The sequence below is a fragment of the Calliphora vicina genome, chromosome 2 (genome assembly GCF_958450345.1).
Source record: "Calliphora vicina chromosome 2, idCalVici1.1, whole genome shotgun sequence".
Taxonomy (NCBI): Eukaryota; Metazoa; Arthropoda; class Insecta; order Diptera; family Calliphoridae; genus Calliphora; species Calliphora vicina.
In genome coordinates this window covers 115770033-115786250 of record NC_088781.1, presented here as the reverse complement: position 1 = coordinate 115786250, position 16218 = coordinate 115770033, and the positions used below count along the sequence as shown (strand labels likewise).

General features: G+C 35.2%; 1 protein-coding gene across 1 annotated transcript; it reads right to left on the bottom strand.

Annotated features, from left to right (window-relative positions):
* Positions 1-9921: 9921 nt before the first annotated feature.
* LOC135950796 (uncharacterized) lies at positions 9922-10392 on the bottom strand. Its single transcript, XM_065500324.1, has one exon. The coding sequence runs from the start codon at positions 10390-10392 to the stop codon at positions 9922-9924; it is 471 nt and encodes a 156-aa protein (XP_065356396.1).
* Between the last annotated feature and the right edge of the window lie 5826 nt (positions 10393-16218).

Here is a 16218-nt window from a genome sequence, read left to right as displayed (position 1 = left end):
ATGGCTATCAAACACAAAAACTAAATGACGCAGCTTGTTCAAATTTTGACAGGAGTCAACTGACAGATGCCTGTTGACAAAAGCAGTGTTGCACTTTCAGTTAAGAGCCGGGAAATTCAAAAAGACGCGGAGTTAGAAATATACATTTGTATTTGCTAAAATGTCATGTTTACGAAAACTAAAATTATTGAACATAGTTTTCAAAAAAAGTCTCCATTGTATTGCCAATCACTGTATCCAAGGGAAGAGCATTTTCAATATTTCCTTCCCCTTCATATTAAGCCTCAGTTCCACTTATTGAAAAACTGTTCAGATTGTCTTGGTATATTAAAAAACATCTGCGTATATGTATTAAAATCTAAGTAAGTATGTATATGTTTTATGTTAAGCCCCCCAAATGTTTTTTTAGTGGATAATTAATTTTGATCAACATTTCAGTTATGATGTTCTTTCGTCTTCTTGTCTTCTTTATTTCAATCATAATGATAATCTCTCAACGATAATCGTCATCATCATAATTTAAATTAACAATATAAAAGCTGAAGACACAGTAAAAACATTTCACAAGTTTTTATGGCTAAATTAATACAATATTTAAACTTAAGCGCAGGCGCGTCGTTTATTGTTTATTGCCTTTAAAAAAAAACAGGCTCTTTACAACAAACAAACGATAAAAATTAATAAAGAGCAACAACAACAAAATAAAACAAAACAGACCAGAACGCACAAGCGCGTAGATTATTGTTCAAGTGTTTTAAAAATGCCTTTTGTGTTGTTGTGGATTATGGTTTTGGTCATTATTTTGTTCGCCTTTTTTCCACATATGACATTCTTTTGTATGGCGTTTTTAGCGTGTAAAAAAAATTATTATTATCAGCAGCAAACAAAAAAACAGCCTGTAAGCCTCACAACAACTTGGCAACCTGCGTTGTTTGCCAGTGATGCCGTTTTGATGAGACATACATATGTCTCAGAGACGAAGGATTGAAATAACCTCGTAAAGATGGAATTTCGGTCCATATCTGAAGTCATTATCAGATGGTCTAGGTATGACCATTAGTAACCTAGCACCTCTTTTCTATTGTTGGTTTTATTTGTCAGTAGTACTGAGGCTGACTGCAAATTGGCATTGAAAACGGTGTTCTCTGTAAATCTTGTAAATTCTTTCATTTATCCGGAAGTATTCAAAGTGTATCATAATATAAAGGCTTCGTTCGGTTCAATATGACTTTGGTTTAATTCTTACAGGAAGGTATTTAATATAGTCCCTGAATATACTTTTATGTGTGGTATAATAAGGAACGTGCGATAACTCGCAGCAACTTTTCTGTTCCTGGGCTAGAAATATACAGACGGGGTAGGAAATATTGCACTGTTTTGCTTTTGAATTGTTGTTGGTTGTAAAATATTAATAAATGGTATTTTTTAAGCCCAATAGAACTTACGAAAGGTTTAACTGTCAAACAAACTGTCATACTGTGCTCACTTTTTAACATTTATGGTCAGTATACTCTGACAAATAATCATGGGATAGATTGACGCTTGAGCAAAATTTACTTTGAAAATAAGTCATCGATTCGCGCAACTTATAGAAGACTATTTTATCGTAAAAATAGGTTCAGTGATGACACAAATTTTTGGCTTAACGGGTTCGGTAATAAACAAAATTGCCGCATATGGATTGAGACCAAAACACAACAGACCCTAAAGTTTGGTGCGGTTTAAACCGCTCATTTTTGTATGACACTTGAGGATATAAGAGTGTCATACAGACTCCCATATGAATGCAGCGTCTTCCAGGCAGTGATCCTAGCGATCTGGAAAACCATGGATTTGATAAGGGCATACGCTACAGAGGGAAAGCGTTATTGGAACAATACACAATAAGATTGTATTGGTTACCAGGGTACTGTAACATACAGGGAAATGAGAAAGCAGATGAACTGGCCAGACTGAGTTCAGATATGGTCTATAGTAGCAGGTACTAGGAGGTTAAACCTAATATATGGCACTATTATAGGTTGATCTTCGAAAGATTCCGGGACTCTACGAACCAATCCTGGTGTAGTAGCACGGATTGCAGGGTTTCGAAGGCTATTTGGCCAAAATTGGACGCAAAGACAACCAGAATACTAATTGGGTTGGATAGGAAAAGTCTCAGGTCTTTAGTAGGAGTGATAACAGGGCACTGCTCAATTGGAGCCTTTTATTGGTAAATGGGATATGCAAAGGACTTCTGTAGTTTGTTTGAGGATATTGAGTAACTAGAAACAGTGGAACATATTCTGTGTAACTGTCCTTGACTACAGGGTATCAGGCAAAAATGGCTGCGGCAAAGATTCCATGATGAACTGGGTAATATAGCTAGATATGATCTAGGAAATCTATTAGGAATCAGGGGAATAGGCTGGCTATTTTTAGGTAACGGGACTCTGTCCGGTGCCGTTTTCTTATTTCTTATTTTTCTTTGGACGGGGTTTTTCTTTATGTCAGCTGACTTCTTTCTCTCCATTTTCATTTCTAATCTTCATATCAAGTTCATACCGGGTTATATTTCTAAAGGGTATCACAATGGATACAATGGGTCTTCAAGTGCAAGTGTACTTCTATAGTACACACCCCTTCAAAACTATCTATCTAAGACGGAGTTCGCGTTACGGTCACCGCACCATGATCAATGATTTTTTCTTTGAAGATATGGATGAAGTTGATCAGGGCGAGATGTGGTTTCAAAAGGATGGCGCTAGGTGTCATACGGCGACCCGAACCATCGATTTATTGAAATCTAAATTTGGTGTTAACTTGATTACGACCTGTCAATTGGCCTCCAAGGTCGTGCGATTTGACACATCTAGATTAATTGCTGTGGGGCCAGCTGAACCAGCAATAGCACTGTGCATGAAATTTACACTTTTTTTCTACCAAGAGGGGCACCGAGCGGATTAAACTAATTCGGCTACGCTGAATTCAGTGGTGCTAACGGTTTTTTTAGGTTAGCTCGTATTTTCGAGATATACCGTTATTTCGAAAATGGTTGCAAACTCAAAAACGGTTTAGTTTATTGAAATAACAGAAATTAACATGTTTTTAATCTTCGCAATCGTTTTAGAAATATAATTTTTTTGGCTGCATTTTCCAAATTTTTATGCCGTTTTAAAAAACTAAAAATTTTAAATCTTCCTAAAAAAATATTTTTGTTTGCCAAAAAATTATATTTCTAAACCAACTGCGCAGATTAAAAAAAGTCTTGGACTTACTTAAAGGTAATTCTATTGCGGAATTTCGATTTTTTTAGTTAATTCAATAAGTTAAACCGTTTTTGAGTTACGCGAATATATGTTATGCAACCTCCTCCATTTTAGAAATAACGGTATATCTCGAAAATACGAGCGTACCCGAACTGTCGCTTGACAGTTTTTTCAACTAGCACAGTGTAGTTGACGCATTGGAGTCCAAACTGTTCATGTTATTCGTGACATACGCCCAGCAATGCTTCAAAAGGTGCCCCAAATTTGGACGTCCAGAATGTGCTTCGGTGATTAAAATTTATTTTTGTTGTGTTTCTTTTGCAATTCCAAGTTATATGGGGCTTAAAAAACACTCTTTATTTTAAGAAGGCACAATGTGTTACGAAGCAATTGGTACAAACTTGTCTCATACAAATTGTGCTGATATAATTCTCATATAGTTTATTATTTTTGCTTAAGTTTACTGACATCATAGGGACACCAAAGTGAAGTCAATTGCCACTTTGTTGTCCCTAAGTAACCTAGAGTGTAGTTACTTCAAACGTTTATTTTATACTGCACATTAGAAAGTAGTTATTTTACCCAACAGAAGTAATCTATTGGAGAGTTGGCGGAGGAAGGTTGGTTTACAAGCAATCGGTTATTGGACTGTCTAGGAAATGTCTTTTTAACTGCGTATTTGAGGTCAATTAGCACCCGTAAAATAACGAGTAAAATAAATAACGAGAGTAACCCTAAATGATAGGTAAAATCACTAGTTCGAGACAGTCTCCTAGAACTGCTGGGACGGCAACACTGCTGCTATTTACAAACATTCACACGTCCACAACGCACATGTAAACACACAAGTGTTGGTCATTATAATTATGTTGTTGTTATTTTTTTACGTTTTGTAGTGTTGCCGTGCGCTGTATTGTTATTATTATTACCGGTGTTACAATTAGAATTGTGAACTTGTCCGAGTAAAAAAAAAAATAAAAACATTTTTTACACAAAATGTTTCACAAGGTCAGGGTTTTGTGTTTCTTTATCATATTTGAACCAAAAATACTAGACATTTTTGGTAAAGGGCGTGTGACATCTTCTTTTGAATAGTAATTTTTTGTTTGTTATAGACATATTTCGATTTAAATTTTATGTTCTAGTGTAACTACTTAATTTCAGTATTAAAGAATAATGCAGTTAAATTAATTAATGAATAATAAAATGACAGAAACACAAAAAAAATTTATTATGCGATGAATGTGTTATTTTAACACGCCATAAATTAGATTATTAGTGCACTACGCTGTTGATAATAGGTGTGTTAGGTTTGTCATGGAGAAAAAAAAACAGTTTCGATTCCATGGCACTAAGGTAACGGCTCTTTATTTGGTGGGAGCAAAAGGGTCCTATCTAATATGAGCTGCTGAAATCTGGCCACATAATCTTATGGAACCTTTACCGAATGCAACTGATTCGTTTAAAGCGAGCACTGGCCGAAAAACTCCAAGATATGAAACCGCGGCCAGACATGAAATCGTAATATTCCATCCTTCGACATGTAAAATTTTTAAACAAGTGCAATTTTTTTGTTTCCTATCCGATTTCAAAGATTTTTATATTTTTGACATATTTTTGAATCTAATTAAGATATTGACTTGAATTTTTTTGTAAGACCAAAAATTAACTTATCTAAACAAAAAAATATAGCTCGGAATAAATTTGGATCAAATTGTTCCTAATATTTGCAATACAATTAAAATTTTGATATAAATTTTAGTTTTAGAAACTCAATGAATATGTAATCTATATATATAAAAGAGTAACGTTACTGACTGACTGACGGATTCATCATCGCACAGCCCAAACGGCTGAAGCTAGAATCACGAAATTTTAACTGTGGGTTCCTCCCTCCCCAAAACGATCCGATAAGAAGGGATTTTTGGAAATTCGAACGTTTAGGGGGTAAAAAAGGGTAAATTCGGTAACCTTATATCTTCAAAACTAATAAAGATACAAAATAACTTAAAATAGCATGTTACTCCATTTAAAAAATAAACTGACAGGTGTTTCGTACTTTTTGGAAATTCGAAACTTTTAGGGGAGAAAACGGGTAAAAACTGTATTTTGGCACTTTTTTTGCACCCTACGTATCTTTTAAACCAATAAACATAGAAACAAATTTTAAATCGTATTCTTTACTTATCAAAAAATAAAAAATATAAGTTTGGTACTTTTTGGAAATTCGAACCCTTAAGGGATAAAAATTGTGTTTATTTTTGGTACTTTTTCATAAAATATGTTTTTCTATAATCTGACATAGACATAAGAATATTTTATTATGATCTCCCACCACGATACAGAAATTAATTTGAAAAAAATTTTATTCGAATGGTACTTTTTGTAATTTCTTCACCAATTAACCTAAAACCATGAAATTAAGCTTATATGGGAGTGAATGGGAAACCACTAGTGGTGGCTTTTTGGTACTTTTTATATATTCTAATGGTACTTTTTGAATTTTCTGTAATAATGGACATAGAAATATGAAATTAGGCGTCTATGGTCCCAAGTGAGTGAAAATTCAAGGCCATACCTCTTGGTACTTTTTCTTTGTATGTACTTTTGTGAATTTACTATATATTTCTAGCGTTTCCAAAAAACCAAAGAATTTCAAAACCGCGGTTTCGTTTTTTTTGGGTTTTGTGATTTTTAAATATTAATTGTTATAGATACAAAATTAGTTGATAATATAGGAAAGGCTATACAAATTTAAAATTCAAACTTGACGGGTTATGGTTTAGTGAATGCTAATTCAAAAGAGATAATCAATGGTACTTTTTGAATATTTTATAATAATAAACCTAAAAATGTAAAATTAGGCACACATGATTCTGAATGAATTTGAATTCACAAAAGGTGACTTTAGTGGTAAGTTTCTTTTGCATTTTCTATAACAATGGACCCAGAAATATGAAATTAGACTTTTACAATTAGATTCACAAAGGGAGACTTAATAGTACTATTTCATTCTTCTAATTGGGGTGGCGAAGCGCACCGGGTCAGCTAGTATGTAATAAAATCTTTATTTATTAACGAAACTCAATGAAATTTTGAAGATTTTTTAAGTTTCTCATTCTAAATAACAAGGTGTATAAAAACTTGTCAAAAGGTCAAAGGGAATCCCGCAATTCCTAAAAATTGGAGCGAAAATCCCAAAAATGGTGTTTTTTACAATTTTGCCTATAGGGTCCACATTTCCTTCGGGGCTGGGAAAATACTTTAGGGATAAATAGGGAACACATCAGGGTTTCCAAAACTGCTTTCCGTTTTCTATCCCAGCTTTGGGATTTTAGAACATGTGGCCCAAAGTTGAATTTTTTATGAAAAATAGGTCAAATTCCGAAAGGCGTAGGGGCGACATATTTGAAAAATTTTACATATTTTTATATCAAAATGTTCTCCGTAAAGATATCTTTGAGATAAACATAAAATTGTTATATGTTCTTGAAGAAAGTTTTTTTTTTAATTAAAAAAGAGTTAAGTCACCTTTTCGCCCAAAAAACAGCAAAAATCTACTATTTGTTTAATATCTCAAATCGTTTATTTTTGGAACCATAATAGATATTGACCTAAAATCTTTTGTATATTATTGATAATTTAGTTGTCTAACTAACAAAAAAAAATCGAGTCCATTTGGTCCAAAATTACACTCCATATTTTTAAAATAGCTTGCCAAGGTATGGCCAAATTTTAAAATTTAAATTTTTAAATGCCTATAACTCCAAAATTAGAAGAGATAAATAGCACACGCAAGCATATTTTTGAAGAGCTAGCCGAGCGCATTTCTAAAAAAATGGCACTGGAGCATTTGTATGGCCCATTTTAATAACTTAAACTCGAATACTCCTTGGCTACGCCCAATTTTATTTCCAAAAAATTTCGATTGTGCCCCACTGTGCAACGCTAGGATACATGTTGCAATACCTGTTAAAAATTATTTAGAAAAAAGTGGTTGGGATGTTTAGCGCCACCCTCCTTATAGTCCAGACCTTGCCCCATTCAACTACTATTTGTTTCGATCGATGCAGAACGCTCTCTCTGGAATACACTTCACTTCAGAACAGAGTATCCGATATTGGCTTGATTCGTTCCAGACCTCAAAATATGAACAGTTCTTTTGGCTTGGAATGAATTATGACACGAAGACAAAGATCGCCCAGGCCAGCCAAAAAAATTTGAAGACCAAGATTGGAAGGCATTACTCCATGAAGATTGTTGTCAAACACAACAAGACCTTGAAAAATCATTGGGAGCAACTCAATCAGTAATTTCAAATCGTCTGCAAGCAGCAAGATTCATCCAAAAGCAGGGAAATTGGTTACCAAACGAATACGAAGACGAGAGACCTTGAAAGACGATTTTGCATGTTGGAAATGTTGCATGCGGTGAAAAATGAATTCATTACGATAACCCAAAGCGTAATAGATCGTATGTGAAGCTCGACCAAGAAGCCGAAATGCCACCATAGCCAAATATCCATGGCGCTAAGGTAATGATCTGTATTTGGTTTGACCAAAAGGGATCAATGTATTATGAGCTGCTTAAAGTTTCCATCATAGGGAACCTGTACCGAAAGCAACTGATTCGTTTGAAGTGAGCTTTGGCCGAACAACGCACAGACATTAAACCGTAATATTCCATCATGACAACGGTGGGCCACATATTGCAATACCTGTTAAAAACTATTCAGAATGAAGTGGTTGGGAAGTTTTGCCTCGTTCTCCTTATAGTCCAGACCTTGCTCCGTCCGACTCCTATTTGTTTTGATCGATTCAGAACGCTCTCTCTCTCTCTGGGATACGCTGCACTTTGGAACAGAGTATTCGATATTGGCTTGATTAGTTCTTGGACCAAAAGATGAGCAGTTCTTTTAGCTCGGAATCCATATTTTGCCAGAAAGATGGAAAAAGTTCAATGGGCAATACTTTGAATAAATTTATATTGTGCAAATGTTTCAAAGTAACTAATTCAAGTGCCCATAGAAGGCCAAAACTGCATATTGATGGTGGGTATACAAGATTCGTTATATCCTCTTACTTGTTAATTCATATGTTAGAGATTTAACTAGTTATTTTTTTGGCCTAGTTTGCCCAATCTCCGCCATTCTGTTCAAGTACCAATACTTTTTGAACAATTTCAACCTTGAAAAATACATAATTTTCATATGACCCAAACCAATCCAAATAACTAAGACAAATTTGCTATTGTTTTCATTTACACAAATGTTAAAATAAATCACATTTATTAATCAAGTCTTGAGAGATAACAATTGTTAAATTAAATTAAAATTTATTTATTATTCTTGTTCTTGTATTAATTCTTTAATAAAAAAAAACTGCAGCCCACATTGTATGTTAATATGTTTATTGTATCAGGTATTAAATACATTATGTCACACTGTATATAAACATATGTATATAAATATTTAAAATTTAGATTTGATTATATTTTATTTCATTTCTAAAAGAACAAATTGTGTAACCCCAACTGAAATAAAGCTGTATGGTTTAAGCCCACTTAACCACAAATACTTTAAAAATAAATATTATTTATATTTGTAAAACCCAGCAAAATACAAATGCAAAAGCCACAGTCGAATAAAGTTTCAGAGTCAACGTTTGAGCTGAGCCACTCAGACAGAGTACTTTAACAGTGAATTATTTAACAATGAATAAAATATCAAAAAAAAATAAAAAAAAAATTGCTAAAGAACGAACATTGACCTTCATTGAAATTGTTTAAAACAATAATCAAAACATCAACTACAAAAAAAACACTAACAAAGTTAATTTGACTTTAGTTTTTTTTGTTTGCTGTTTTTTTTTTAGTTTTTTTGTGAGTAGTGTCATTAAAATGCTGCTCACTAACGTAAAGTACAACAACTTAGCTACCAACTATATAGAAACAACAACAGCAATAATAAAAGGCCAATATCAGCAGCAATTTATTTTTGTTTTTGCTATAGACCAGGTTTGAAAAAGTTGCTACAATTGTACGCTTTTTTTGGTACAATTGAAACCAGAAAAGTCTAAGAACTGTATCAGCCCGGATTGGAGTTTGTACTGCTCATTTTCACAGTAATTTATATGATAACAGATATAATTCTTTCAGGATCCAGTTCAACCGTTTGGGGGGAAAACAATTTTTTTTTTGTTTTTATTCCTTTTTTTATATGAAAACTTTTCAGTTTGGAGGGGGGAATTTCCTATTTCACCCCCTCTGGATCCGCGCCTGAATTCTTTCATCTTAATCTGTCCTCATTCCATGTCATACCTATTCAGTTTGCTTGGGTTTTCTATTTGTCTTGTCCAAGTATCAGCGGCTCTTAGTCGGATAAGTTCAGAAAAAGACATGTTTTCTTTCGACAATTTAAATCTCTTTTGAACATGACTTTATCGTTTTCTGTCGTCATTATTTTGATTTTTGTACGTTTTAGAAAACAAAACGAATTTCGAGTACATTCACGTCTTTCCAATGAATTGAAACTTGCGTAATGTAATCTTAAGCTTAGCTATATCGTTTTTCGTTCTTCCCAGAACATGGCCAATCCAACAGCATTTGCGCTCAGTGAAATCAGCGATTTCAACCCAAATTGGAGTCATGTCGCTCTTTTCACCAGGTCTTGAAATTATCTTTCTTCATATTTATGTGGTCTGTGCCGAAACTGAAGTGGTTCCATGTCATTCCTGTATTGTTTATTAAGATTATATTGCCTTCTCCAGGTGTTGGCGTTACAGCTACTGCTTCTGTTGTATTGAGGGATCCATTCCATCCATTCCATCCATTCCATCCATTCCATCCATTCCATCCATTCCATCCATTCCATCCATTCCATCCATTCCATCCATTCCATCCATTCCATCCATTCCATCCATTCCATCCATTCCATCCATTCCATCCATTCCATCCATTCCATCCATTCCATCCATTCCATCCATTCCATCCATTCCATCCATTCCATCCATTCCATCCATTCCATCCATTCCATCCATTCCATCCATTCCATCCATTCCATCCATTCCATCCATTCCATCCATTCCAGCCATTCCAGCCATTCCATCCATTTCATCAGTTTTAATCTTGCTGCATCGTTGATCATTCTTCTCAGAATATAGCCAATCCAACAGCACTTTCTCAAGGCGAATTTAACCTGGATACGAGTTTGTTCCGCTCTTTTCCACAAGTCATGAGTTGACAACAAAGTCTTCTCATTATGATCTTACCCATGCCATGGCATTCCTGGATAGTTTGGACTATCCAAAAGTTAGCGGCTCGACCTCTTCTGTTGCTGCTTGAGGATTCCTTTCAATTGACATCTTAGATACGTTGTTCTTTCTCTAAATATGTCTTGAGAAGATATTCGGCCAGCATATTTATATTAGCTTCGATTAGGATCGAACTGCATTTATGACGATTCGATTGGACTCTATTAGCTTCCATAAAGAGTGATTTAATGAATACTTGACATGATTGTAGTTCGTTAGCTGAAGTATTCTAGGTTTCATAGCCTTGTAACAACAGCGAATACGATTTGTGACGATCTTTACAGCTTTTGCAGTTCTTCCAATGCATTATTTACCTATTTGGTGCAATATCCTGGATTGAAGTTCTTGTAAAATAAGTACATGATGTTCCCCAAGTGCAGGAAAAGATTGGACATCCTCAAATACCATTTTAATTATTGGAAGCTATAAGGAGTTGGTGGTGCTGAGACCTAGTAACTCGTGTTTTTCTTCCAGTTTGGTTGGATTCGACATTCCATGTTCAGGTTATTTCAAACCTTCGCCCCAGCCTCAGGTGAACATTAAGGGACATGCACAACAAAACTAGACTAACACTAAATAAATGATATCACACGAAGAATTCATAGTTAAATTAGTTAGTCTATTTCGCAATCCCGATCATATCCCAGTAGCCTCTACTGATAGTTTGCCAACTATGCATAGCCCATTTGATACCCTTGCTTATGTTTTGCCGTCTTATTGTGAAGAAATCTTTATTAGAAAGCAAAGGATACGATACAACCCTGATGTACCTCAAACAGAGGGGTACATCAGGGTTGTGTCGTATCTCCTTTGCTTTCTAATAAAAAATTCATCAAAACAAGTCTTGCTGGAACTCCTTTTCATAATAGTTCTAAGCAAACAAACTTTTGTAAGAAGGACTTTAACGATATTGCTAAATGGGAATTCTACAGGAGAGATGAGATCTAATACAGGATTCTTTATGATGGAATTAGGATGATACCTCCAGTTTATTTATCATTAGTATTTCTACTTTCTTCGTTATGATCAGAAAGAATACTTCGATAATGTAATTTCAGGTATTTTCCATATTGTGCAAATACTTAGATGCCATTTTCTTTTATAGAAAAATGTTTGCTTTCGGTACTAAAATGAACATCGTTTGCAAATGAACATATGCGTAGTTTTCCAGAAGAAAAAGTTCGGGCATTTAGTATTCGTCAAATTCTCGATAGTTGATTAATCGAAGCTTTGTGTGAGAGTGGGTTCGGATTACTTTGTAGTTTGATTAAGAATTGCAGACGAATCCTTCCGATCTCGCCGCTTACCAATGGTATCTCAAAGTATCTATGGATATTCTTATTTCCTATAATCCATTGTGCCTCTGTCATGACCCTAATATATGTATTCGTTTCTAGTTGCGCGACACTCATCAGGGATCATGATTCTGATCCGTAATATTTATATTGTCTTCAATCTTCCACCAGCTGACCTATGACTGAATGGTATTGTAAGTCAGATTCTTAATATTTTTAAAGGGACATTTTAATTCCAAAAAGTACCTAAATTTTTTCAATTTAATTGGTACATTTCATAACTTCCAAGTTGCAACACTGCTAAACTCATTTTCAAAATTCAAAGCAAAGATTAGCAACACTAAAAAATTGCAAAAGAAAGAACAAAAATTAAGTTGTGCTCAAGAGTCAGTTAGTCAGTCAGACGATATGAATGTAAATTGAAAGAAAGAAGCTTTATAAAGAATACAAACAAAAAAAAGGAAGAAACAAAAAAAAAAGAAAGATTCGTAGAATTGTTTAAATCTTCATGAGAATTCAGAGAATAAAACGCCATCAAAAGATGACTGCCACTACTATGCGATTACTACCGATGAAGCCTCCAACACCAGCACCACACCACCACAGAATACAACGACAAAAAGAAAAAAAAAACATTAAAATAAAAACAAACGATAAACAAGAGGCCCCCAGTAGTTCAACAAAGATAGAATATGTATGTAAGTCTGTCTGTCAGACGGATGAATGGATGGAAGGACGGACGGAGGGACAGACGGACATATACTCTGAGAATGGATGGTTGGTTTCGTAGAGTCGCTGAAAACATGTATAGGGTATATATTTTTTTTACTTTATGCTAAAATCAGTTTTTTTTGTATGCTTCATCTTTTTGGTGATTTAAAACAATGGCACCAACACCAAAATAAGTGAACAAAAAATAAATATAACCAAAACGTTAAAATCATACGACACGAACTCAGAACGGCAAAGAACAAAAAACAAATTATACAAATAATATGGTCGTACATGGTCTCACTCACCACACACTGCACTGTACGGGACCGAGCCACCGACAGACGACTATATCAACATTAACATCACATCACAAAGTCAGAGCCAGGTTTGTGGTAAAAAAAAATACGGCAGAGCTTTAAAAGTGTATAATGTTTATGTGGGAAACTCTAAAAGTTGCAAGGTCCGCTTAGGGTTCCAGAGCACTGCAACATTTTTTAATCAGAGATTCTAGTATACGTAAATAGACCTTGACTGCCTCTCATCTCTTAACGTGATAAGTGAACATTTCAACTTTAACATCCCTGAAAACTAATGATTCCGAAGTTGAATTGATATACTAGAATCTCTGATTGCTCATCTCTATTCCCGAGGTGAGCAACTTTTATGGGGCCGCCCACTAGCCCCTATTCTTAATACGAGCCCTTGTAGTAACAAATCATCTCAAAAATACCTCAACACTGACTATGTGAAATTTCATTAAGATATCTCCTCCATCGTTCACTAGCTTCCGAATTATTTCCAATATAAAAAGTTTCTAAACCTCTGTACACAGCATATTTGCAGCTCTAAGAAGGTTTTCGGATTTTCCGATTCAAAATCATTCTTGATCGGATTTGGCTTAACTACATTACTCAGGTGTTCGGCAAATATCGGCAATGCTTTGTCCTTTGACCATTTACCTTTCTCAACGGATATTTTTACTCTACCGATGGCTAAATGTTACGTGTTGCTTTTCAGAGAGAAAAGTTTGTACGTTTAGTGTTCGTGAAACTGTGGATAAATGACTTACAGAAGCGATCGGATCTTCGAAGCTTTGTGAGAGAGTTGGTTCGTGTTAGTAGTTTTACAAGTGGGTTTGGATGTCTTTGAAATTTGAGTTAGAATTGCCGAAAGAATCCTTTCGAACTCGCCCTCTTCATGTCTCTATGGATATTCTCATTTCCTATTTACTATGGTGCTTTCATCATGATTCTAAGAATTTTATATTGCTTCCTAACAATTGAAATCCGTATGTAAAATTTGGTTTTAAAATACTCCACAGGATGACTTTAAAATCAAGGCTTAATTTTAATTTCTAGTTTATTTGCAACTATAATATTCATTTGAAGTCTCTTGGCTTCTATATGACGACGCCAAGTAACCAAGTTTCCGGTACAAAATCATTCTAGGTCGGATTTGGCTTAACTACGTTGCTCAGGTGTTCGGCAATTATCAATGCTTTTTCCTTTAACCTTTCTAAACGGATATTATTCCTCTACCGATGGCAAAATGTTCCGTGTTGCTTTTCACAGGGAAAAGTTTCTAAGTTTAGTGATCATACTCTCAATAGTTGACTATTCGAATCTATCGGATCTACGAAGCTATGTATGTTGCATGTTTTTCTAGTTTGAGTTAGAATTGCCGAAGAATCCTTTCGAACTCGTCCATTACCATTGGTATCTCCAAGTCTCTATGGATGTTCTCATTTCCTATGTCTACGGTGGTTCCGCCATGGTCATAAGAATTTTGGATTAGTTCCTCACAATTGAATACCGTATGACCAAATTGATCAAGGTTTCATTTTGATTTTTAGTTTATTAACCAGAGAAAATTTGCAGCTTTAATATTCAGAGTGCAGTTTCGTAACACTGTCCCCCACTTAAGCCTGTTTGTCCCGAATAGGCATAGATTCACCTTTCCCATAGACAGCTAATCGTTCTAAATGTTCAACCTTCATTTTCCATCTCGAACTCTTATATATCTGTATTCTGTTGACGAAGTCGTTTATTTTCTTAATCACCATGTATGGTCCATCCCAATGGGTTTCGGAGACTGTCCTTTCTTAAGTTATGAGTTACACAATGGTACAAGCTGGCCTTCGTTAAATTCTTCTGAGTTCACAGCTCCATCGTATGTGGCTTTCATTTTGTTGTTGGGTATTTTCTCTCATCGCCCAGATTCATCACTCATCGCTGTCCGCTAAAATAGGGCACCCGAGTTGTACTGCTGATGTTGTCCACGACTTTTGGCTGCTATGCATTGTGGACAATTTGATAGCCAATCGGCAACAGCTTGTTGACATCCGACCCAAGAGAAACGTTGTTTTATCATTTCTAGAGTTTTTGTAGCACCGAGATAACCACCACTGGCACCCTCATGGAACTCTTTCACAACTTCGTTGATTTCAGAGGAAAGCACCACAATTAGATTTTTCGCCAATTTGCCGTCAGCACTTTCCCTTCACATATAAGGTGTAGGCAGCCATTTATAAACTGGAGACTGTTCCATCAATGAAATTTCATCTGATATTTCATTGCGGAAAGGCCATTTATTTGAGCCACATAACAATCGTTACTGGAAACAGCATGCATCAGTCGAATGATGTATTCCTTTTCTCCGAACCTTTGATATCTGTTTGTCCTCTTGGGTTCAAGGTTGTCTTGACAGCGTGCCCACATTACCATGTTTTTAATCACTACTGTCTCTTCCTTGCCATCTTCGCTTAATTGGAGTTTGCAGTTACGCTAATGAAATCTCAGATGAAAGTCCATTGATGGAACAGTCTCCAGTTGATAAATGTGAACTATTTTTTTACAGCATCCACCATATTTCTCTTCTTTTCAGCAACAAGATCTGGCACCTTAAATCTTTTCTGTTTAGAGATTATCTTGCGGGTTTCTTGTGCCACTGCAAACGATGGCTTTATTGAGGCACATACCGCTTGTTTTACGTCCAGATTATGAATGCCCATCACAAATGCTTCAATCTTGAATTGATCCATCAATGGATGGTTTTCGCCTGGATAAGACATGTGTACCAAACGTTCAATATCCATCGCGAAGTCCTGCAGCGTCTCATTGACTTTCTGCACTCTACCACGTAATTCCATTCGGTATATTTCTTTCTTGTGTTGGCAACCATACTTACATTGCAGAGCAGACATTATGTTTTCATAATTATTCCAGCAGCTCATTGGTACGCATTCCAGAACTTCTGCTGAACTTCCCTTCAAGGCCAACATCAACTATGTAGCTTTATTTTAATTTTTCCATACATTTCTCATGGTTGGAACTTGAACATATTAAAAGATGTGCTGCAATCAGAAGTAGGGGCTTTTATTCTACTAGAGGTTTCTGGAATAATTCACACCTGTCCATCTTGGCATTGAAGATTATTTACCTTGTATTTCTAGGCAGCCTTTTGCTCAATGCCATCCACTCTGCTGTTTATAACTTCCAAATTCTGTTAAAGTTGCTCGTCTGTCGCTCTAGAAGTTTCTCGAAATTTCGTTTCCATTATTTTATTTTCTTCTTTAACTTCAGCAAGAAGATTCTCGTAGTTGACTTTAGAAGTTTCTTGAATTTCAGCTTTAACTTCTGTATGGAGTTTCTC

Coding starts and splice junctions, on each gene's coding strand:
- LOC135950796 (XM_065500324.1), bottom strand. CDS start 10,392: ATGATCAACGATGCAGCAAGATTAAAACTGATGAAATGGATGGAATGG.